This window comes from Amblyraja radiata, chromosome 2 (genome assembly GCF_010909765.2).
Source record: "Amblyraja radiata isolate CabotCenter1 chromosome 2, sAmbRad1.1.pri, whole genome shotgun sequence".
NCBI lineage: Eukaryota > Metazoa > Chordata > Chondrichthyes > Rajiformes > Rajidae > Amblyraja > Amblyraja radiata.
The window spans coordinates 134,606,567-134,631,188 of NC_045957.1; the positions used below are offsets into that span (position 1 = coordinate 134,606,567).

A 24,622-nucleotide genomic window follows, 5' to 3' on the forward strand; every position below is an offset into this window, starting at 1 on the left:
CTCGCAGAACACAGACCCCGCTCGCAGAACACAGACCCCGCTCGCAGAACACAGAGCACAGCCCCCCTCGCAGAACACAGACCCCGCTCGCAGAACACAGACCCCGCTCGCAGAACACAGACCCCGCTCGCAGAACACAGAGCACAGCCCCCCTCGCAGAACACAGACCCCCCTCGCAGAACACAGACCCCACTCGCAGAACACAGACCCCGCTCGCAGAACACAGAGCACAGCCCCCCTCGCAGAACACAGACCCCGCTCGCAGAACACAGACCCCGCTCGCAGAACACAGCCCCCGCTCGCAGAACACAGACCCCGCTCGCAGAACACAGACCCCGCTCGCAGAACACAGACCCCGCTCGCAGAACACAGCCCCCGCTCGCAGAACACAGACCCCGCTCGCAGAACACAGCCCCCGCTCGCAGAACACAGACCCCGCTCGCAGAACACAGCCCCCGCTCGCAGAACACAGCCCCCCTCGCAGAACACAGACCCCGCTCGCAGAACACAGACCCCGCTCGCAGAACACAGACCACGCTCGCAGAACACAGACCCCGCTCGCAGAACACAGAGCACAGCCCCCCTCGCAGAACACAGCCCCCGCTCGCAGAACACAGACCCCGCTCGCAGAACACAGCCCCCGCTAGCAGAACACAGACCCCGCTCGCAGAACACAGACCCCACTCGCAGAACACATCCCCCGCTCGCAGAACACAGAGCACAGCCCCACTCGCAGAACACATCCCCCGCTCGCAGAACACAGAGCACAGCCCCACTCGCAGAACACAGACCCCGCTCGCAGAACACAGAGCACAGCCCCACTCGCAGAACACAGCCCCCACTCGCAGAACACAGACCCCGCTCGCAGAACACAGAGCACAGCCCCCCTCGCAGAACACAGACCCCGCTCGCAGAACACAGGCCCCACTCGCAGAACACAGACCCCGCTCGCAGAACACAGAGCACAGCCCCCCTCGCAGAACACAGACCCCGCTCACTACGCCCTTTCAAGTTTATTCTCGCGGCCAGTGATTGATAGTGGGTGCCAGAAGGTGCGCCGCTGTCCTGGCGAATAACATACCAATAACTTTTCTAATATTTCACCGATCGGAAACAAAAGTTGGTGCGCTTGAAGCAGAGGAGAACGGTGAGTAAGGTGGCTTAAAAATCCTAGCGATATAGGGTACCATTTTTGCGCAAATTTTGCGGGGTCAGGATGAGAGTTTTAGTAATAGAAAATAGAAACATAGAAAATAGGTGCAGGAGGAGGCCATTCGGCCCTTTGAGCCAGCATTCATTGTGATCATGGCTGATCGTCCCCTATCAATAACCTGTGCCTGCCTTCGCCCCATATCCCTTGACTCCACTAGCCCCTAGAGCTCTATCTAACTCTCTCTTAAATCCATCCAGTGACTTGGCCTCCACTGCCCTCTGTGGCAGGGAATTCCATAAATTCACAACTCTCTGGGTGAAAAAGTTTTTTCTTAGATATAAGTATAGATAGAAGATACATGAGTAGAAATTTCTTTATGTAGAGGTTCCAAATTTTTTTGAACTTTATAATTCAGAGTGCTATAGAGGTACGGTCGCTGAATATATTTAAAGTTAATACTGATAAATTTCCAATATATGTGAAACATTGGTTAGACTGCATACAGTCCTGGCAACCATATGACAGGAACCATCATGTATATAAGGCCTTTCCATGTTTCCCTCTGGACATTGCAAAATGTTTTACAGCCAATGATTTTCATCTTTCCCTCTCAACCCTATTCTCCTGCCTTCACCTCATAACCCCTAACCCTTACTGATCAAGAATTTGTCAATCTCCATCTTAAAAATATCCATTGACGGCCTCCACAGTCATCTGTGGCAATGAATTCCATAGATTCACCACCCTCTGACTAAATAAATTCCTTTTCATCGCCTTTCTAACAATACATCTATTTATTCTGAGGCTAGGGCCTCTGGTCCCAGTGGAAACAACTTCCACTAGTGGAAACAACTTTTGCAATGTAACATGAATGTTAGCCTAGATTTTTGTACTTAAGATTGTGCAGAATGTAGTAAGTGATGACAAAATAAGAGACTGATCTGGAGATCATAACTTACTTTAGGGATCTTGTTCACACTGTTTATAAATGTTCCACCACAATTACTGATTGTTGGAAACAAAGAACAGCTGTTGGAACTCAGCAGGTCAGGCAGCATCCGTGGAGTGTAAAGAAGTGAACAGAGGGGGAAGGAATTACCATCCCTCATTCATTTTCATTCTTCACCTTCCTTTCCTCTCACATTCTAGCATCTGCTGATTTTTGGTATTCACCTCGCAGCCTCTGTGCCTACCTCTACCCTTCACTCTCGCACCTGACTCTTATCTGCCAATCATAAGGTCAAGTGATAAGTGCAGAATTAGGCTATACAGTCCATCAAGTCAACTCTGCCATTCAATCATGGCTGATCTATCTCTCCTAACTCCATTCTCCTGCCTTCTTGCCCATAACCCTCGACACCCATATCAATCAAGAATCTATCTATTTCTACCTAAAAAATATCCAATGACGCCCTCCACACCCTTCTGTGGCAAAGAATTCCATAGATTTACCACCCTCTGACAAAATAAATTCCTCCTCATCTCCTTCCTAAAGGAAGTCCTTTTATTCTGAGGCTATGACCTCTTGTCCTAGACTCTCCCACTAGTGGAAACATCCTCTCCACATCGTAGCCTTTCACTATTCGGTATGTTTCAATGAGGTCCCCCCCTCATTTTTCTAAACTCCAGCGAGTACAGGCTCAGTGCAGTCAGACGCTGATCATATGTTATCATTCTCTTCTCAACTGTATCCACATCGTTTGTAGAAACAGGGATCTGCAGATGCTGGTTTATACTAGAAGGCACAAAGTGCTGGAGTAACTTAGCGGGTCAGGCAGCATCTCTAGAGAACATGGATAGATTATATTTTGGGTTGAGACAATTTTACAGACTGATTGTAGGGGGAAGGGTAAAGAAAGCTGGGAGAGAGGAGAGGCAGGAGAGGGTGGCAGGTAATAGGTGGATGGATGCAAGCTACGGGGGATTTGATAGGCAGATGGTTGGAACAAAGGCCAAAGATTAAAGCTGAAGGTGTGAAATAGGATTGAAAAGTTACAAATTGTGAACCCAGAGGAAGGATTGACAAAGGATTAGACATGGCAGAATTTGTTAGGTTCATCCTAGAGGGTTTTCTTGAAACAGTATGTAGATGGTCCAACCCGAGAAGGGAACATACTGGTCCTTCTTTTGGCAAATGAGCCTTGCCAGATGACTGGTGTTACAGTGGAAGAGCATTTTGGGGATAGTGATCACAACTTCATACGTTTTAACATTGTTTTGAATAAGGAGAAGGATTGTGGGAATGTACCAAATAAGAGTAAGGTAAATTACGTTATGAGGCAGAAGCTTGGGAGGGTTCACTGGTAGCAGCTGTTATTGGGTAGGTCTGCATCTGAGAGGTGGGAGTCATTTAAAGATCACTTGATCGAGTTCAGGACAGAATCTAAGGAATTATAGACCTGTGAGCCTCATGTTATTAGTAGGGGAGCAATTGGATCGGATTCTTTGGGATAGAAGCGAATGGGTCAATTAGGGACAGTCGGCATGGTTTTGTGTGTGGCAGGTCATGTCACTAACTTGATCAAGTTTTTTGAGGAGTTGACGAAGGATTGATGATGGTAGGGTGATGGATGTTGTCTATATGGATGTTAGGAAGGCATTTTAGAAAATATATAATTAATCGTATGACCCTTGTCAGCATTGATGTAGAGGGGTCTTGGGGTCTAAGTCCGTAACTCCCTGAAATTGGCAGCCCGAAGAAAGCGCTGAACTCAGAGGCTACAAAGTGAGCCGCAACAACAGCTGTGTCACTGGACCGTGCGGTGGGTGAAGAATGGGTGTAAGCTGGGGTGGCATCGGCAGGTTTGTCATTAACATCCATAATTCATTATAAAGGGGTCCATTAAAATTATGGTTTACTGTATTTAGATGCTGAGATTTAGAATGTAATTTTTACAGGTATAATACTTTTATTATTGGAGCTATCCACTCTAGTTATAATACATTATGTCATTGGTGCGAAGTGGTCAAGAACTTCAAGTTCCCAGGTGTAAATATCACCACCAATTTGTCCTGGTCCAACTACATTGTCGTTATGGCCAAGAAAGAACATCAACTTTCTACTTCCTCTGAAGACAAAGGGAAATTGTCATTTCTCCAACAACGCTCATCAATATCTTCAAAGGCATCGTAGAAAATATCCGAGCGGGATGCATCACATAGGTACAGCAAATACTCAGCCCAAAACTGCAGAAAATTGCACAAAGTTGTGAATGCAGTGGAATCCATCTCCCTCATTGACTCCATCAACACTCAATGTTGCCTCGGGAAAGAAGCAATGTCACCCCAACCTTCTATATTCTCCCCTCTCTTGTTGGGCGGAATATGCAGGAGCTTGAGAGCACATACCACTTGAGTTAGGAGTACCTTCTTCTCTGCTGTTATGAGATTCTTGAATGAACTCTCATATGTTGAGGATAAATTCCCTGATCTTTCCATTTACCTCCTGAAGGTCCTTGTGCTTTCTTTATTTCTGCACTTTCTCTGTAGCTGTAAGGCTATATTCCATACTCTGTTTATTTTCTCATTCGCACTACCTGATGTACTTGTTATGAATTGTCTGGATGACATGCAAAACAAAGTTTTTCATTGTATCTTGCCAATACCTATACCAATAGTGTAGTACTACTCTAATGACCAGGTTTCCTGGTAAAATCTACAGGAAGTCAGCAAGTACGTAAAGTTGAGTTTTATATTGAAAGTTTAATTATTTCATAATGTGAAGAAGTTTTCCAAACTAAGAAAATCTGATTCTTAAGTAAAATATTCCCATTAACCTCAATTATAGAAAGTGTCTTCTACCATTTTCATTGTATGGATCTTGGGATTACATAATCTTTCGTAGAACCAATTCAATACATCACATCATAGTCCAACTGTTGTTATAAACAATAAAGAACACATTACAAGGCTGGATCTTACACACTTGAATGAACTTTGTACCTTCACGTTAATCACAAAACTCCATCAATAAAAATACATTCTGCATTTCTGCTCAATACTTTTAGATTGCTGCATTATATTTTGCATTAGTAAAATTAAACCAAAATGATGTAACAAGAACATCCATACATTTTAAAAGTTAATTTAAACAAGTTTGTCATTATTATTCAGTCAAACAAGTACATAAAGATCAAAGAATCAACGTAATTTTCTGAATAGGTCAACAATTTCAAAAAATATATCGATGAGCGATTTTTGGTCAAGTTGTAGTTGGCATGCTATTGACATGTTAAGCCACTCTTAGCTGAAGATCAAATCATATAAATTAGAAGATCCTAGCTGTTGTTAAGAAAAATTAAATGGTTTGTCAATGTTGAATGAAGTGGCGATGGTTATGTTTTGGCCATCATTCCATGCCTTTCCAGGAAAATGAAGCATCTTTTTTTGCCTATCCAATATTTCACAATTTTTCAAAGACAAAACAAAACAATTTTACTATATTGCTTGGTTTTGGAATGCAACAGAGTAATTAGTTTTCAGAGCGTGGCTTAAATTGTAAACACCAAAAACGTTTGTGTACTTTGTAAATGGTTAAATGAGCAGATGTAGCCATTTTTAGCAAAAAATAAAACAAAAGTAATGATTGTTAATATTTTTTTAAATCGAATTGAAAATTAGCTGTATTTCCAATATTGCTAAGTAACATTTTCCATCACTGAAATGTATAATCAATCTTATTTAGTTATTGTTGTTCCTTTTGAAAATAAAGTGTTTTCCTATGTTATAATTTGCTGATTTACATCAAGTTCAATATATTCTGAAACGATTTATTTGTACTTTGAGAATCACTCATAGGATGTGCACTGCACCTTAAACACATGGAAGCATCCATAAGAGTAAGATGAACAATGAAAATCCGTGTTCACTGACCAATAACACTTGGGCTTGCAGCATATTGGTTAGAAAGTTCAACCTCAGTGGGTTTAAAACAGATAGGGATTTGGATTTGCCTGTTTTTTAAAAATTAGATGAAGTTGAATTTTCTATACATTAATCTAATAATAATCTGAATATTCTTCAGATATTATCTGTCATAGAAACATAGAAAAATAGGTGAAGGAGTAGGCCATTCAGCCCTTCGAGCCAGCACCACCATTCAATATGGTCATGGCTGATCATCTAAAATCAGTACCCCGTTCTTGCATTTTCCCATATCCCTTGATTCATTTAGCCCTAAGATCTAAATCTAACTCTCTCTTGAAAACATCCAGTGAATTGGCCTCCACTGCCTTCTGTGGCAGAGAATTCCACAGATTCACAACTCTCTGGGTGAAAAAGTTTATCCTGATCTCAGTCCTAAATGGCCTACCCCTTATTCATAAACCATGACCCCTGGTTCTGGACTCCCCCCAATATCGGGAACATTTTTCTTGCATTTAGCCTACCCAATGCTTTAAGATTGCTATATGTTTCTATGAGATCTCCTCCCATCCTTCTAAATTCCAGTGAATCCAAGCCCAGTCGACCCATTCTTTCATCATATGTCAGTTTCGCCATCCCAGGTATTAACCTGGTGAACCTACGCTGCACTCCCTCAATAGCAATAATGTCCTTCCTCAAATTAGGAGACCAAAATTGCATACAATACTCCAGGTACACCAGGGCCATGTACAACTGCAGTAGGAATTCCTTGCTCCTAAATTAAATTCCTCTCGCAATGAAGCCCAACATGCCATTAGGTTTCTTCACTGCCTGCTATACGTGCATGCCTACTTTCAGTGACTGATGTACAAGCACAGCTAGGTCAAATTGCACCTCCCCTTTTCCTAATCTGACACCATTCAGATAATAATCTGCTTTCCTGTTCTTGCTACCAAAGTGAATAACCACATATTTATCCACATTATACTGCATCTGCCATGCATCTGCCCACTTGCCCAACCTATCCAAGTCACCATGCAGACGCAAAGCATCCACCTCGCAGTTCATACTGCCACCCAGCTTTGTGTCATGTGCAAGCTTGGAGATGTGACATTTAATTCCCTCGTCTAAATAATTGTAAATAACTAGGGTCCCAGCACCGAGCCTTGTGGAAGCCCATAAAATCAACCATTTTATGAATAATTTCCTGCCACTAACAAAATTAAGACTAGCAATAAACTCACCTTGGCATTTTCTATGCAAGGACAGATTGCCCAAGCTGCACTTGCTTGAATATCTGCATTCGGCTTTTTGAGTAAAGACCATAGCAACCGAACTCCATCCAGGGATTCAATTATCCTGTTAGGTTGAAAAACATGTTTTTTTTTTCCATAATTTTTTCAATACATTTGGCCATATTGATGCGATAATTTATCATGTCACAAAAGTCATTTAATGTTTATTCCAAATGGAATTTCATTTAGGTATGATTTTAGATTTTGACTTACGATAAATGATGAAGAGAATAAAATGTACTCCTTGCCATCCACCTCATTGCCTAAGACTAAGGGTTCAGTGCACTTCATTTAACAAGTGCTATTGCACATTGATTAAGAGATTTTAAGGCATTTTGGGCCTACCCAGATTTTTTCACTTTTCCTCTTGCAATCTTTTTAATTTCAGTAATATTTGTTACATTATATCCAATTTTTTTCAACTTCCAGAACATCTCTGATGTTATACAAGTGCAAACGCAGCATGTTTACAATTAAGTCTGACAATTAATCACAGTTATTCGGTGCAATTATCCAAAAATAAATGTAAACATTCAATTTATTTTAAGTTAATGTCTACATCGTTTCCATTAATAAAATAACGTAAAAAAATTACACTCCATACTGCTACCATCATGGATTCAGCCACTGAGAGTCCTGATTGTATACCTTACCCCAATCCTAACATTTACTGTGAAGCAATTTTTACATAAGGTCTCACTGATTCCTAAAGTCTGTTGCACAGAAAAAAAATGTTTTTAACTCAAGCTTCTCTGGGTCTTTCAGTTCATCATGTGGAAAATCTATTTGGGTTATCCCTAATAAAGTATAATCTTATTTTCTGCTTTTGTGTAATACAGGGTATCGATTACCACATAAATTATATTATATTTATATTAGTTAATTACATAGATATCATAAATGACAGGGTGTAAGGAATGTTGATGAACTGATGCTCCTTGAGGTTTAAGTGAATAGCTATCTGAAAGTGGCAACACAGATGGAAAGGGTGTTGAAGAAGGTATCTCACACGTTTGACTTTATAGTTAGACCACACTTGGCGTATTATGTGCAATTCTGGTTGCCACACTATAGGAAATAAATAGGTCGGAGCTGGAGGTAATGTAGAGGAGAATCATTAGGATGTTACCTGAATTGGAGGACTTTAGTTATTGGAGAGTTTTGATATTCTGTGTTTGTTTTCCCTTGAATGAAGGAGGCTGGCAGGAAACTTGATAGAAAACACAATAACTTAAGAAAATAGATACAGGGGTAGGCCATCAGATCCTTACAGCCTGCACCGCCATTTCACATGATCTTGACTGACCTACAGTATGTTGGCATCCTGTTCTTTCATGCCATTTCTCCATACCCCTCGATTCCTTATTTATCAAATATTTATTCACAAACACTTTAAATAACTCTAAAAACACACATCCACCACCTGTTGGGAATAGAATTTTGGAGATTCACTATATTTTACAAGATGTTTCTATGTGCCTCAGTTTTAAATGACTGCCCCCCTATGTCTGCTTGGTTGAGAATGTCCCATTAGTAAAATAAAACACCCACCCTCTATGTCTCCTTAGAATCACGAGCAACAAACAATCTGATGAAGGCATTCAGCAGTTGAGTAGTATATGTAGAGGGAACTAAAGTCAATCCTTTGGATTAAGACCCTTCACCTGGACTGGGATTACCGTATCCTCAATGATTTTTTTCTCCTTAGAATCTTTTACATTTGAATAAAGGGATAGTCACCTGCAAAGTGCATTGGTGACTTGTCTAGAGTCCATTTCAAGGCAAGTGTGATTCAACTGAAGATTGGATCCAGGTCGAGGAAGAATTGAAGACTAAATTACCTTGTGGAACTGGTTACTATCAGGCTTGGTAGTGTACATTATATTATACAACATGGAATATTATACAAATTCATGGTGCCCAAACCAGCTCAGTGAATCAAACTGACTCCTAGGATTCAGTCAAAGGAGCATAGTCCAGATATCTAAATTCCATACCTGGGAGAAGACAGGCCTAGGGTCTAAAAAGGATGGCTAGTAAGATAATTGATGTATTGGTTTTAATTTTTTAAAGTTCAATGGATTTGGAAGTGGTGGCGCTGCCTGGCAGCTGCGGCTTGCTTGCAAGTCCGTCTGTTTTTTCTTTTTGTTGTTGTTTTCTTTTGTCTGTTTTAGTTAAATTTAGTTTATTAGGCTGTGCATGTGTATGTGTGTGTGTGTGTGTGTGTGGGGGGGGGGGGGTGGGAGAAACACGGTTTTAGTCTCGTCCTTCGGGGGGATGCGACTTTTTCTTGTTGTGTCTCCCGTCTCCGTCTGCGCTGAGGCCTAATGGCGGAGCTGGCGGCCTCGGGGCTGTGGCGGCATTCCGGCGGCGGACCCGACTTAGGAGCAGTGGCGGCATTCCGGTGGCGGCCCAACTTCGGAGCTGTGGCGGCATTCCGGCGGCAGACCCGACTTCAGAGCTGTGGCAACGTTCTGGCGGCGGCGCGGCTTCGGGGCTGTGGCGACGTTCCGGCGGCAGCGGCCCGACCAGAGGCTCGGCCGCGGGCCCAGTGCACAACATCGTCGGGAGTTCGCAGGTCACAGGTTGGTGACCTGTTTTTCCGGAGCTCCCGCAACAACAGCTTCGTCTGCTGGACTGGAGGGCGGCAGCTTCGGCAGCTTTGACCGCCCCGGGCCGTGGAGTTTGAACCGGCCCATTCGCGGAGCTCGGATTCAGCCGCGGGACTGAATTACTTACCATCACCCGGCGGGGTCACAACATCGGAGGCCTGGATCGCCTCAGCGCAGAGGGAGAACAAGGAGGGAAGAGACAAAGACTTTAAGACTTTTGCCTTTCATCACAGTGAGGAGGTGCCTGGTGAACTCACTGTAGTGGATGTTAAATTTGTGTTTATTGTGTGTTTTTGTTATTTTTATTATATGTATGACTGCAAGGCACGAAATTTCGTTCAGACCGAAAGGTCTGAATGACAAAAAAGGATACTTTGACTTTGACTTTGATTTAGTTTAGTAAACTACATTGGATGAGAAATTGGCAAATATACAGTGCCTTCCATAATGTTTGGGACAAAGGCCCATCATTTATTTATTTTCCTCTGTACTCCACAATTTGTGAAATGTACTAGAAAAAATCACATACAAGATACAAGATACATTTATTTGTCACATGTGCCAGTTGGCACAGTGAAATGTGATCACCATACAGCCAGACAATAAAATAAAGAACACAACACACGATAGAGTTCAACATAAAACATCCCCACACAGCAGAATCAAAGGTTTCCCACTATGAGGGAAGGCACCAAAGTCAGTCTCTTCCTCGATGTTCACCCGTGGACGGGGCCTCCGGAACCCTCCGCAGTCGCCGCTACGGGCAGCCTGCCGCTCAGGCCCGCTCGCCGGGATGCTGGAACTCCGACGTCGGAATGGGAGGCCAACCTCAGCGGCTTGGACCTTCACATGTGGTCAAAGTGCACATTGTCATATTTTAATAAAGGCCATTTTTTTACATTTTGGTTTCACCAGGTAGAAATTACAGCAGTGTTTATACATAGTCCCCCTATGTCAGGGCACCATAATGTTTGGGACACAGCAATGTCATGTAAATGAGAGTAGTCTTGTTTAGTATTTTGTTAACTATTAACACCCATTAATTCTTCACAAATACCATGCTACTCTCCTAATTATTAACTTTCTCCAGATTCTACATCTCACTTACACAATAGGGACAATTTACAGTGGCTATTTACCCACTGTGCTCATATATTTTTTGGATTGGAGGAAACCAGAGCACTTGAAGGAAACCCATTCGAGCAGAATGGCATCTGCATTTTGATTCTGGAAGCAGAACTTTGGCTACTGGTTGAGGGCTAGGCAAAACGCCAGAACAGAGATCTGAAGATTGTACCACAGGAGGATGTTACCCAAAGAAAAGGGAAAATACATTGAGTAATTTGAGCATCACGAGAATTTTAATCGAACCAGGGGTCATTATGGGATAGATGGTGACTTAGTAGTGTGGATTCAGAACTGACATACCCATGGAAGACAGGGGGTCAAGGTGGATGTGTGTTAATCTGGCTGGAGATTTGTGACCAGTGGCGTGCCGCAGTGAAGGAGGGATATAGATCAACGCTAGATTAGTTTAGCCTGACATCATGTTCGGCACGGACATTGTGGGCTGAAGGGCTTATTCCTGTGCTGTATGTTTTAACTTAAAGGCATAGTATTTCTGATTTCTTCATTCAGATATAAAGACTCATCGTCCCCTGGATGATTGAAGATTGTAATTCAACTGTTGTTTACTTGTAAAATTAAAACCAAGATTAGTTTGCTAATGTCTTTTATCTGGAAGATTAATTTTTAATCACTCGGCAGTCTAACTGGTAGGGTGGCCACCAGAAGAGAAAAAAGGTTAATTCAACTGCTGCAACTGCTAAGAAGCCATCTACCATGTTTGCAGGTTTTGGCACACCAAAGTAACTTTGACCATTTCTTATGCAGATAGAATGATTTACATGGGTTTGGCTCAATAACAAACTGGCTCCTGCAACCAATATTCTGCAGCATGAAATATGGTTCCATTCATTGCGAGTATGATACTTGGTAGCCCACGGTGATGGTTCCATGCAACAGCACAGGAAATCACTTGACACTGTGCCATTTTAATTCATAAATTATTAAATAGTCAGGCTGCCTTCATATTGATACTGCACCTTTGTTTTTTTCCCCTTTGGTTTTGCTTGCTAGGTCTTAGTCCATTGCTTTCTCAGTTATGACAACTGATACCAATTGAGTTGTGATGTTATTGGAACATCCCTTAAAGCATTTTTTGAGTTTCACTCTCACAACGTTGTTGGTGCCCTTAATTTTAAAATGTACTTATTTACAGTTAACTATTGCCACCATTAGTATTTACATAACACACATCCAAGTATGCACTTAATGCAAGTGTAGTTTTGTAAACAAGCTAGTTCTGAGGAATTGAAAGCTATCAGCATTTTACCATCCAGGCATACTTGCATCTATACTGTCATTTGGGATCGACTTGCAAAACTGCTCAGAAGTCAACCTCAAATACAATAACACTACTACATACTGGAACTTGACCAATAGTCTCAGATCCGCATGCCTCATCTGTAATTCCTGCTGAGTTCCAGCTGGAAAATTGTTTTCTGCTGCTTTTTTTTGATTTACCGCATCACATTTTTGCTTCTGCAGTAGATCTTTCTACGTTGTTTGCTACTGAAATTTTGTAATAGAGGGCTCATGTTGCACAGATCACAAGTCACAGCAATGTTGTTGTCACAAGCTGCCAATCTCCACTGCATTCCACTGGACTTGCCAAAAGCTGTTATTGATTTTGAGAAGGAAGAGGTGCTCATGCAGAGGAATAAAATGGTGCACCTCAGGCACACTTTAATTCAAACTTGGATCTATAGTTTCTGACCCAAGTATATTTGGTTGGCAATGTTGAAGACTTTTTGAACCTTCTCCAGCAACAATCTAAACTATCTTTATTGAAGGGGGCAGCTCTATTATTTTCTCCAGATATCATCTTCACAAGAGTATGCCAGAACATACTGTTCTGGCTCAATGAAAATTAAACAGTACCCCTTTACTGGCAACCCTTAAAGGGATTGTTTTCTCCACATTCCCTACTTAGGTTGCCAAAGTATTCTCTTCTCTTAAGGAAACTTCATAAAGCATGTTTAAATTATTTAAACTAAATAACATTTCCAATCCAGTGAGCGCTGTAGTCCACACCGTTAGCACAGTAAAACACATAAGAGTTTATAAAAAGGACGCTGAATACAAAATAAACCATTAGGTAGACTAGTTTGATTATTTTGTTTAGTTGTGGATCCCCTACGTTATATTTTATTATTGCCAGCTCAAGATCAAGATTAAGATTAACTTCTTAAATACACTGTAAGATTGAAGTACTGACACTTTTGAGAAATATAAAAGTGGATAAGTCTCCAGGTCCGGACAGGATATTCCCTAGGACATTGAGGGAAGTTAGTGTAGAAATAGCAGGGGCTATGGCAGAAATATTTCAAATGTCATTAGAAACGGGAATAGTGCCGGAGGATTGGCGTACTGCGCATGTTGTTCCATTGTTTAAAAAGGGGTCTAAGAGTAAACCTAGCAATTATAGACCTGTTAGTTTGACGTCAGTGGTGGGCAAATTAATGGAAAGAATACTTAGAGATAATATATATAAGCATCTGGATAAACAGGGTCTGATTAGGAACAGTCAACATGGATTTGTGCCTGGAAGGTCATGTTTAACTAATCTTCTTGAATTTTTTGAAGATGTTACTCGGGAAATTGATGAGGGTAAAGCAGTGGATGTTGTGTATATGGACTTCAGTAAGGCCTTTGACAAGGTTCCTCATGGAAGGTTGGTTAAGAAGGTTCAATGGTTGGGTATTAATGGTGGAGTAGCAAGATGGATTCAACAGTGGCTGAATGGGAGATGCCAGAGAGTAATGGTGGATGGTTGTTTGTCAGGTTGGAGGCCAGTGACGAGTGGGGTGCCACAGGGATCTGTGTTGGGTCCACTGTTGTTTGTCATGTACATCAATGATCTGGACGATGGTGTGGTAAATTGGATTAGTAAGTATGCAGATGATACTAAGATAGGTGGGGTTGCGGGTAATGAAGTAGAGTTTCAAAGTCTACAGAGAGATTTATGCCAGTTGGAAGAGTGGGCTGAAAGATGGCAGATGGAGTTTAATGCTGATAAGTGTGAGGTGCTACATCTTGGCAGGACAAATCAAAATAGTAAGATTAAACGAGAACTTACCAGTTTGAAGTTTGATCTGTATTTTATGAGGAGGAACGTTGAGGGAATACGTGAAGAACCCGCTTCCAACGCATGCGTGCCATTCTTCAAAGCAGCGGTGTGAGGTCACAGAAACTATAATGACCTAACATAGTAAGATTATCAAAGAGATACCAGTTTTGATATGATCATAGGAGGGTGGGAGCGGAGGGCACGTATTCCCTCAACGTTCCTCCTCATAAAATACAGATCAAACTTCAAACTGGTAAGTTCTCGTTTAATCTTACTATTTTACTTCGGAGTCACGTGAGTGACTACGTGAAGATTTCAAAGCTCTGTGACCTCATGCCGTGGAACGAGTCCATGCTTCACAACTGCCTTGGGTATCGGGAGAGAGTATCATTAGCAATTTTAGACACACTTATACAAAGACTTGTGTGATATAACGAGAAAATACATTTATTAATTGAAATTACCACCATAGCCCTGTAACCCTTCGGGCAAATTATAATATTGAACGTAAAATGCTTTCCGAAAATGATGATGGCTCCAAAAACTGGTTTATTATAAAACCTTTGGAAAGTCCTTTCGGATGACCATCCTGCTATTCTGAGGATTTGGTCCGTGGGTACCTCAGAATTTTTGCTGCGGATTTTGCTGCAGCCCTGGTGGAATTAGATTTAAAACCATTAGTGTTTATTCCTGCCATCTTTAGGACACATTTGAGCCACCTTGAGATAGTTTGGGTCGTGACCCTTTTGTGCGGTTTCTTGTAAGAAATTAACAAAGCCATTTCCTGACCTCGAATGCTCTTAGTATATTCCATGTATAATTGGATATGTCTTGCTATACACAGACGTTCGTCATATGGATATGCCATAAATTCAATCACTTGACCCGATGAACCTGGTCTGTTTGTTTTATTAACTCATGTATGACAAACACCAGTTTCTCTCGTGAGATGATCAAGGAGTCCAGGCTCAGTTTGCTTAATGACTGGGCTCGTTGTGCAGTAACTAACGCCATGAGCATAACCATCTTCATGGTCAGTTTCTGCAGTGATAATGCTGTTTATGGGCTACCAGCTCCTCAGCATGTTTAAAACGACACCCACATCCCAGATTTTGGAGTACCTGGTTTTAGGGGGATTTGCATTGAATATGCCCCTCATAAGTTTTGTTACCAGGGGGTGCGTTCCCACCGTGTGCCGCTCCGTTCCTTGTGATAGGTAATTGGAGAGTGCACTTCTGGCACTGTTGATGGCACTGTAGCCCAATCGTTTATCATAATGGAGGTTTGTTAAGAATTCCAATACGGCCGGAATATTCTTGGCCCTTTGGTCTAGGTTGTTGTCAAAGCAGTATATGCCCCATTTCTTGATGTGTCCGAGGTACTGCTTCCGTGTTGACAGTCTTTGTGCGGATGTGATGAGATTCATCGTCCTGTCTGACAGCCCCATGCCGTGTAGTGGGTCTTTCAGACTCTACAAATCAACAAATCCATAGTCTTATGGCATGGGTGACTGCCCCCCTCCAGTTACTGGATGAATTAATAAATTCGGGCTATGTCCAATAATGGAACATGGTTCTAACACCATCCCCTGTATGACCGAATACCACGGTTGAGTAGGCCAATCGGGTACTATGAGAATCCCAGATGCCGAATATTGTTGAATTTTCCTTTGTACCCGATTGATGATGCAGAATGGGGGAAAAGCATAAAAAACGCCATTTCCCCCAATGCAGTGAGAAAGCATCTGTAGCTTCTGCCCCAGGGTCTGGTTCCCAGGACACATACCTTGGTAATTGGTGATTCAACCTGGACGCAAAAATATCAATATCTGGTCTACCATATTTTGCTGTAATTTCAGTAAATACATTTTATTTAACATCCATTCCGTGTTTTCATTAAATTTGCGTGACCTGGTGTCTGCCACTGAATTTAGCTTAACTTTATGTTGCCGATATCCAAATGTTTCTTTGGATACACCATTTTGTAATACCATAGACGAGTTGTCAATAATGATGGGGTTGGAGCAATACCTAATGCTATGTTCCCACCACTGTAGTTCAATTATAGCTTCCGTAGGCAGCTCCATAGGTCTATCAAAATGACCTTTGTTAAATTTGAGTGCTCTAATTTTTGCTCTTTGCAAATTTTGATAATGTAATGGCCCAAAATGTGTGGCCGGGAATGTAGCCACAATCTTCCCAATTATCCGGCCTACCCGTCTAATGGAGGGTCTGTTGGTGTTAAGAAGCTCGCTGCAATCCTCCTGTAGGGCTGCGGCTTTATTTATTGGTAAAGTTACTAACATATTGACCGTGTTAATGGTGAATCCTAGATAATCCATATTCGTTTCTGGTATCAATTTACACTTAACTACCGTCTGTGTTCCCCTTTGATGGGTACTGTATAGTATGCATCTTTTAAGTCAATGCTTGTCATATAGAAACCAGCTGATACTAATTCTTTAGCAGTGATAAAGGTATCCATCTTAAAATGAAACATATTGAACGAATGTGTTTAGGGTTGAAAGGTCAATGATAATCCTGCAACCCCCATCTTTTTTATTTTTAATAAATATGTTTGATACAAATTTTAATTGTTCATGAGTAGTATGCTCAATCACACCTTTTGTATACAATCGTTGTAGCTCCATGTGGGCTTTAGATTGTTCGGTATTTGTAAGGACGAAATGCCTTTCTGGTGTATGTTGTACTGGGGGGTTATTGGGATGAGTAAATTCTATCAGATAACCCTGAATACTGCTTAGAACATACGAGTCTGTAGTGATTTTACACCATTCGTCACTGTAGTATTGCAACCTCCCTCCCACCGTCGTGGGTCCCTTTTTTACAAAAGAACCACACCCACCTACCTCCATGGTTACTGGTGGTTGTATTATTTTCTTTGTTTTTTGAAAAAAGGGGGTTTTGTTTTTATTCGTGTTCGTGGTTGTACTGGAGGTTTAGGCTTCCGCATCTTCCAGGGTGGCCGTCCCTGGCCATACCCTAAAAGAAGGCTGCTGCAGGTTATATTGGGTTCTGGCACTGCCACTGATATAAGCCACACTTTTCGGTCTTCCATGTGGCTGGTACCGTGATCCAAAATAAGCCTTTGCGCTGGTTTTGATGAGCCCCAGTGTCTTGGCTTCCCCAAACAAAAGGGTTGGGGTTTTAACGGCTCTTTGTTTGCAAATTGTTGCATATTTAGGATCCAGTGCTGGCTGAATAGCCGCCCTCCGCATGCTATTCAGCTCATATTGTACATTACAGAACAGGGCTAGTGCGTCTTGGTGGCCTTTAGTTTGCTCTGTTTTGTCCAGGGTGCGGATGTAAGCTGTGATCCCTGCCGTAAGCCCCTTTAAGGCTTTCTGGATTTTGAGATCATGGTTCCTGATTTCCTTCCCCATATGCTTCCAAATGCATTGGTTGACACTGGGGATTTGTAATACATCACAGTTACCAGGTGGCATATGTCTGGCCAGTGTCTCTGTGAATATTTGTTGTTGGAGTTGATGGCCAGACATGTAGTTAATACTGGCTGCCATCCTGGAATCCAAGTCTGCCCCTGTTTGACTTGGTTTGAAGTAATCAGCCACCATGTCCAGCAGTGTATGTTTTTCTGCAGATTCAGGATCATGGGAAGCTGTGTGATCAGGGTCTGGCCCATCAGGGTCCTGCCCACTCTCCTCCGAAGAGGTCGAGATTTCAGGGGGTCCCTCACGGGGTACCCATATGGGGCTTGTCTGCCCACTGTGGCTAGTCTCCACATTCATGGGACTGCCACTGTGAAGGAGCTCCTCCAGTGCTCCTTTAGACAGTGAGCTGCACTTGCTATTTTTGGCTGCTCCCATTCCTGCAGCCTTTCAGCAGTGTGCTGCTCTTTGTATCCCAGTTGTTCCCGTGCCCGGTACTCACGGGTGCTGGTTTGCGGGCTTTCCTCGTCCCGCCGCTGGCCACACCGGTCCTGACTGTCGGTCCACGTCTGTTCCCGGTCAGCCGTTTCTTATAGAGTCCTGACTGTCGGTCCACGTCTGTTCCCGGTCAGCCGTTTCTCCTGGCTGCTCCGTATGCAGCCACTCATAGCGGGTTTGTTCCGTCTGCCGCACCCGTTCAGCCCTGGTCCGATATTGATACGGGCTGGTCGCCCGCTGCTGCTCCAAGTCGGGCTCTGCTAGATGGTGCGTTTTTGTTTGAACTTTGCCTCCTGGCCGGTGAGTAAGTTTCGTCGGTGCCAGAATGATTTCTGGCACAGCTGATTCCTCTACCGAGGCCTCTAGAGCCGACGGCTGCTGTCTCTGCCGTTCATCCACGTTTACAACGCGTTTCTCGGGCAGCTTTTTTGCAGACCGCTTCCTTTTCACTCTGTCCATTTTTCTGTGAATAAAAATGCAGAGTCCTTACCTGCCTTTTGCTGGTCCTTTGTTCCTTCTCCCGTTACTGGTGGATGTCCTCCACCCTTCTGTTGACTCGTGCAATGCGTGTAGCGATATGGCACGCATGCGTTGGAAGCGGGTTCTTCACGTAGTCACTCACGTGACTCCGAAGTAAAATAGGACGTACATGGTAAATGGTAGGGAATTGAAGAATGTAGGTGAACAGAGGGATCTGGGAATAACTGTGCACAGTTCCATGAAAGTGGAATCTCATGTAGATAGGGTGGTAAAGAAAGCTTTTGGTGTGCTGGCCTTTATAAATCAGAGCATTGAGTATAGAAGTTGGGATGTAATGTTAAAATTGTACAAGGCATTGGTGAGGCCAATTCTGGAGTATGGTGTACAATTTTGGTCGCCTAATTATAGGAAGGATGTCAACAAAATAGAGAGAGTACAGAGGAGATTTACTAGAATGTTGCCTGGGTTTCAGCAACTAAGTTACAGAGAAAGGTTGAACAAGTTAGGGCTTTATTCTTTGGAGCGCAGAAGGTTAAGGGGGGACTTGATAGAGGTTTTTAAAATGATGAGAGGGATAGACAGAGTTGACGTGGAAAAGCTTTTCCCACTGAGAGTAGGGAAGATTCAAACAAGGGGACATGACTTGAGAATTAAGGGACTGAAGTTTAGGGGTAACATGAGGGGGAACTTCTTTACTCAGAGAGTGGTAGCTGTGTGGAATGAGCTTCCAGTGAAGGTGGTGGAGGCAGGTTCGTTTTTATCATTTAAAAATAAATTGGATAGTTATATGGATGGGAAAGGAATGGAGGGTTATGGTCTGAGCGCAGGTATATGGGACTAGGGGAGATTATGTGTTCGGCACGGACTAGAGGGGTCGAGATGGCCTGTTTCCGTGCTGTAATTGTTATATGGTTATATGGTTATATGGATTCAATTCTGTGGTCTAAATTGTTTATTATCAGACAATGTGGGCCAGGTGCTTCTGCGAGATCGAAATACGTTTTCGATTTAGAATATGCTCAGCTAGTCACTTGAGATTCCTCTCCAGGTCTGGAGATTCTGGGGTGTTATATTCCGGACGGCAGAATGAATAACAACTTACACGCAAGGCTGCCTGGATCACAAGAGGGATTTATTACCCAACATTCCCTCCTTATATACAACACCAACTCATTAGCATGTACATGAATATGCATGAATACATTACACTGCTCTCCTTTTTTTTCATAAAGTATTAAATCTAAGTACACAGTTACAATGTTCTTGTTGTGATACTTGATTTAAACCAGTATTCATTCAATTTTAAATAATAACACAATATATTTATTTTACATATTGACACATTTTTATTTTACCTAGACAGTGAGTTACCTAACTTAAAAACCTAATTTGACTACTGGTTTACGGATCCTGCCTGATCGTCTAACAGTAACAGGTGTAACAGGTTTAGGTGTTGACTCAACTGTAGGCTTGTTTGGCTCTGTTTTAGTACCCTGACTTTGACCAGAGGAATCTGTTTCTTTGTCTGTACTGACTGAACTTTGTGTTTCAATCACAGTGGTCTCTTCCAACTCACTTTCAGATAAAGACTCAGGGATTAGGACTTCATGCTCAGTTTTTGGTTCATTTTTGGCTGGAATCATTTGATCAACATGAACATAGAAACATAGAAATTAGGTGCAGGAGTAGGCCATTCGGCCCTTCGAGCCTGCACCGCCATTCAATATGATCATGGCTGATCATCCAACTCAGTATCCTGTACCTGCCTTCTCTCCATACCCTCTGATCCCCTTAGCCACAAGGGCCACATCTAACTCCCTCTTAAATATAGCCAATGAACTGGCCTCGACTATTCAATTCAACTTTAATGTCATTGCACAAATACTGAGTATGGGTACAACGAAATGCAGTTTTGCGTCAGTCCGTAGTAGTGCAATATAGAAATTAAAAAAAAAAAAAAGAGGATACAGAATAATAAAAAATACAGAATAATTAAACAATGGGGACGGAGGGACCGGAGGAATCTATCGGCGGGACTCCGAGTTCAGCAACACGACTACCCTCTGTGGCAGAGAGTTCCAGAGATTCACCACTCTCTGTGTGAAAAAAGTTCTTCTCATCTCGGTTTTAAAGGATTTCCCCCTTATCCTTAAGCTGTGACCCCTTGTCCTAGACTTCCCCAACATCGGGAGCAATCTTCCTGCATCTAGCCTGTCCAACCCCTTAAGAATTTTATAAGTTTCTATAAGATCCCCTCTCAATCTCCTAAATTCTAGAGAGTATAAACCAAGTCTATCCAGTCTTTCTTCATAAGACAGTCCTGACATCCCAGGAATCAGTCTGGTGAACCTTCTCTGCACTCCCTCTATGGCAATAATGTCCTTCCTCAGATTTGGAGACCAAAACTGTACGCAATAATCCAGGTGTGGTCTCACCAAGACCCTGTACAACTGCAGTAGAACGTTCCTGCTCCTATACTCAAATCCTTTTGCTATGAAAGCTAACATACCATTCGCTTTCTTCACTGCCTGCTGCACCTGCATGCCTACTTTCAATGACTGGTGTACCACGACACCCAGGTCTCGCTGTATCTCCCCTTTTCCTAGTCGGCCACCATTTAGATAATAGTCTGCTTTCCTGTTTTTGCCACCAAAATGGATAACCTCACATTTATCCACATTATACTGCATCTGCCAAACATTTGCCCACTCACCCAACCTATCCAAGTCACCTTGCAGTCTCCTAGCATCCTCCTCACAGCTAACACTGCCGCCCAGCTTAGTGTCATCCGCAAACTTGGAGATATTGCCTTCAATTCCCTCATCCAGATCATTAATATATATTGTAAATAGCTGGGGTCCCAGCACTGAGCCTTGAGGTACCCCACTAGTCACTGCCTGCCATTGTGAAAAGGACCCGTTTACTCCTACTCTTTGCTTCCTGTTTGCCAGCCAGTTCTCTATCCACATCAATACTGAACCCCCAATGCCGTGTGCTTTAAGTTTGTATACTAATCTCTTATGTGGGACCTTGTCGAAAGCCTTCTGGAAGTCCAGATACACCACATCCACTGGTTCTCCCCTATCCACGCTACTAGTTACATCCTCGAAAAATTCTATAAGATTCGTCAGACATGATTTACCTTTTGTAAATCCATGCTGACTTTGTCCAATGATTTCACCACTTTCCAAATGTGCTGCTATCCCATCTTTAATAACTGACTCTAGTAGTTTCCCCACTACCGATGTTAGACTAACTGGTCTGTAATTCCCCTTTTTCTCTCTCCCTCCCTTCTTAAAAAGTGGGGTTACGTTTGCTACCCGCCAATCCTCAGGAACTACTCCAGAATCTAAAGTGTTTTGAAAGATTATTACTAATGCATCCACTATTTCTGGAGCTACTTCCTTAAGTACTCTGGGATGCAGCCTATCTGGCCCTGGGGATTTATCGGCCTTTAATCCATTCAATTTACCCAACACCACTTCCCGGCTAACCTGGATTTCACTCAATTCCTCCAACTCCTTTGACCCGCGGTCCCCTGCTATTTCCGGCAGATTATTTATGTCTTCCTTAGTGAAGACGGAACCAAAGCAGTTATTCAATTGGTCCGCCATATCCTTGTTCCCCATGATCAACTCACCTGTTTCTGACTGCAAGGGACCTACATTTGTTTTAACTAATCTCTTTCTTTTCACATATCTATAAAAACTTTTGCAGACAGTTTTTATGTTCCCTGCCAGTTTTCTTTCATAATCTATTTTTCCTTTCCTAATTAAGCCCTTTGTCCTCCTCTGCTGGTCTCTGAATTTCTCCCAGTCCTCCGATATGCTGCTTTTTCTGGCTAATTTGTACGCATCATCCTTCGCTTTGATACTATCCCTGATTTCCCTTATTATCCACGGATGTACTACCTTCCCTGATTTATTATTTTCCCAAACTGGGATGAACAATTTTTGTAGTTCATCCATGCAGTCTTTAAATGTCTTCCATTGCATATCCACCGTCAACCCTTTTAGAATTAATTGCCAGTCAATCTTGGCCAATTCACGTCTCATACCCTCAAAGTTACCTTTCTTTAAGTTCAGAACCATTGTTTCTGAATTAACAATGTCACTCTCCATCCTAATGAAGAACATATTATGGTCACTCTTGCCCAAGGGGGCACGTACAACAAGACTGCTAACTAACCCTTCCTCATTACTCAATACCCAGTCTAAAATAGCCTGCTCTCTCGTTGGTTCCTCTACATGTTGATTTAGATAACTATCCCGCATACATTCCAAGAAATCCACTTCCTCAGCACCCCTGCCAATTTGATTCACCCAATCTATATGTAGATTGAAGTCACCCATTATAACGGTTTTGCCTTTGTCGCACGCATTTCTAATTTCCTGTTTGATACCATCTCCAACTTCACTACTACTGCTAGGTGGCCTGTACACTACACCCACCAGCGTTTTCTGCCCCTTTTGATCCTATCTCCAACTTCAACTAAATATCTTTTTTTCGACACCCTTCCACTATTTTCCCAACATCCCATTAGTCTCGACTGGACTTGTTGGGAGGACTGAGAACACAAACCTGCTCATCTGGCTTGTAGTACCTCTCCTTTTTGTGGGAATCAAAATGGCGATCTGACTTAATTGTTTTTGTTCGACTCTCAAAGCCAAATTGGGTTGAACTAGACTTAAGCGTATTCTTAGTCTTCTCTTCATCAACAGTTCTGCAGGTGAGTAGTCTGCTGTTGTGTGTTGTGTGGTTCTGTACTTCAGCAAGAAACTAGCCAAACGATGTTTCATGCTGAGCTTTGAACTACCCTGCAAAACCTATTTCTTGAGAGCGTCTTTGACAACTCTAACAGACCTTTCCGCCGCCCCGTTGGAGGCTGGATGGTATGGGGGAACAAGTGTGTGTTTTACACCACTCCACTGCATGAACTCTTTGAACTGTTCTGAACGAAACTGAGGCCCGTTATCAGAAACAGGTTTTTCCGGTAAACCATGGCATGCAAAAAAGGATCTCAACTAATCTATGGTACGCTCAGTTGTAGTGCTTGACCCCATATGTTTAACCTCAATTCATTTGGAATGACTATCTACTAGCACCAGAAAGTGATCATCACAAAAGTCTACATGAATTCTCTGAAAAGGTTTACTTGGCCAAGACCAGGGTTGCAGTGGTGTTATTGGTGGTTTATTCCGGCAATTCTGGCAGACGCTACATTTGCTCACCAGTGACTCGATGTCAATGTCAATACCAGGCCAATACACAAAACTTCTGGCAATTCAAAGGGCCAAATGGCCTACACTTGCACCTATTGTCTATTGACTTCATGCTTACTATGCCAGGATGTTCGGAATGAAGTTCGTTCATAAATTTGTTTCTCAAAGACTCTGGTACACAGATATTTTCAGATCCCTCCAGGGATGTTAGATCGGGTTCAAATCCGGGCTCTAGCTGGGCCACTCAAGGACAGTAACAGACTTGTCACAAAGCCACTCTTGCATTGTCATGGCTGTGTGCTTATGGTCGTTGTCCTGTTGGAAGGTGACCCTCCGCCCCAGTCTGTGGTCCAGAACGCTCTGGAGCAGGTTTTCGTCAAGGATTTTTGTGTACTTTGCTCCGTTCATCTTTCCCATGATCCTGACTAGTCTCCCAGTTCCTGCCGCTGAAAAACATCCCCACAGCATAATGCTGCCACCACCATGCTTCACCGTAGGTATGGTATTGGCCAGGTGATGAGCGGTGCCTGGTTTCCTCCAGACGTGACGCTTGGCATTCAGGCCAAAGAGTTCAATCTTGGTTTCATCAGACCAGAGAATCTTGTTTCGCATGGTCTGAGAATCCTTTAGGTGCCTTTTGGCAAATTCCAAGTAGGCTGTCATGTGCCTTTTACTGAGGAGTGGCTTCCGTATGGCCTGATTGGTGGAGTGCTGCAGACATAGTTGTCCTGCTGGAAGGTTCTCCCATCTCCACAGAGAAACATTAGAGCTCTGTCAGAGTGACCATCGGGTTCTTGGTCACCTCCCTGACCAAGGCCCTTCTCCCCCGATTGTTCAGTTTGGCCGGGCGGCCAGCTCTATGAAGAGTCCCGGTGGTTCCAAAGTTCTTCCATTTAAG

The 24,622-nt window shown here is 42.8% G+C and overlaps 1 protein-coding gene across 1 annotated transcript in view; it reads right to left on the bottom strand.

The window, feature by feature from the left end:
* Positions 1 to 24,622, bottom strand: part of odad2 (outer dynein arm docking complex subunit 2) — a 336,903-nt gene that overhangs the window by 120,751 nt on the left and 191,530 nt on the right. Inside the window, exon 17 of the mRNA XM_033016188.1 lies at positions 7,261 to 7,375. Within this exon, the coding sequence (XP_032872079.1) occupies positions 7,261 to 7,375 (115 nt within the window). The remainder of the gene's footprint in view (positions 1 to 7,260; positions 7,376 to 24,622) is intronic.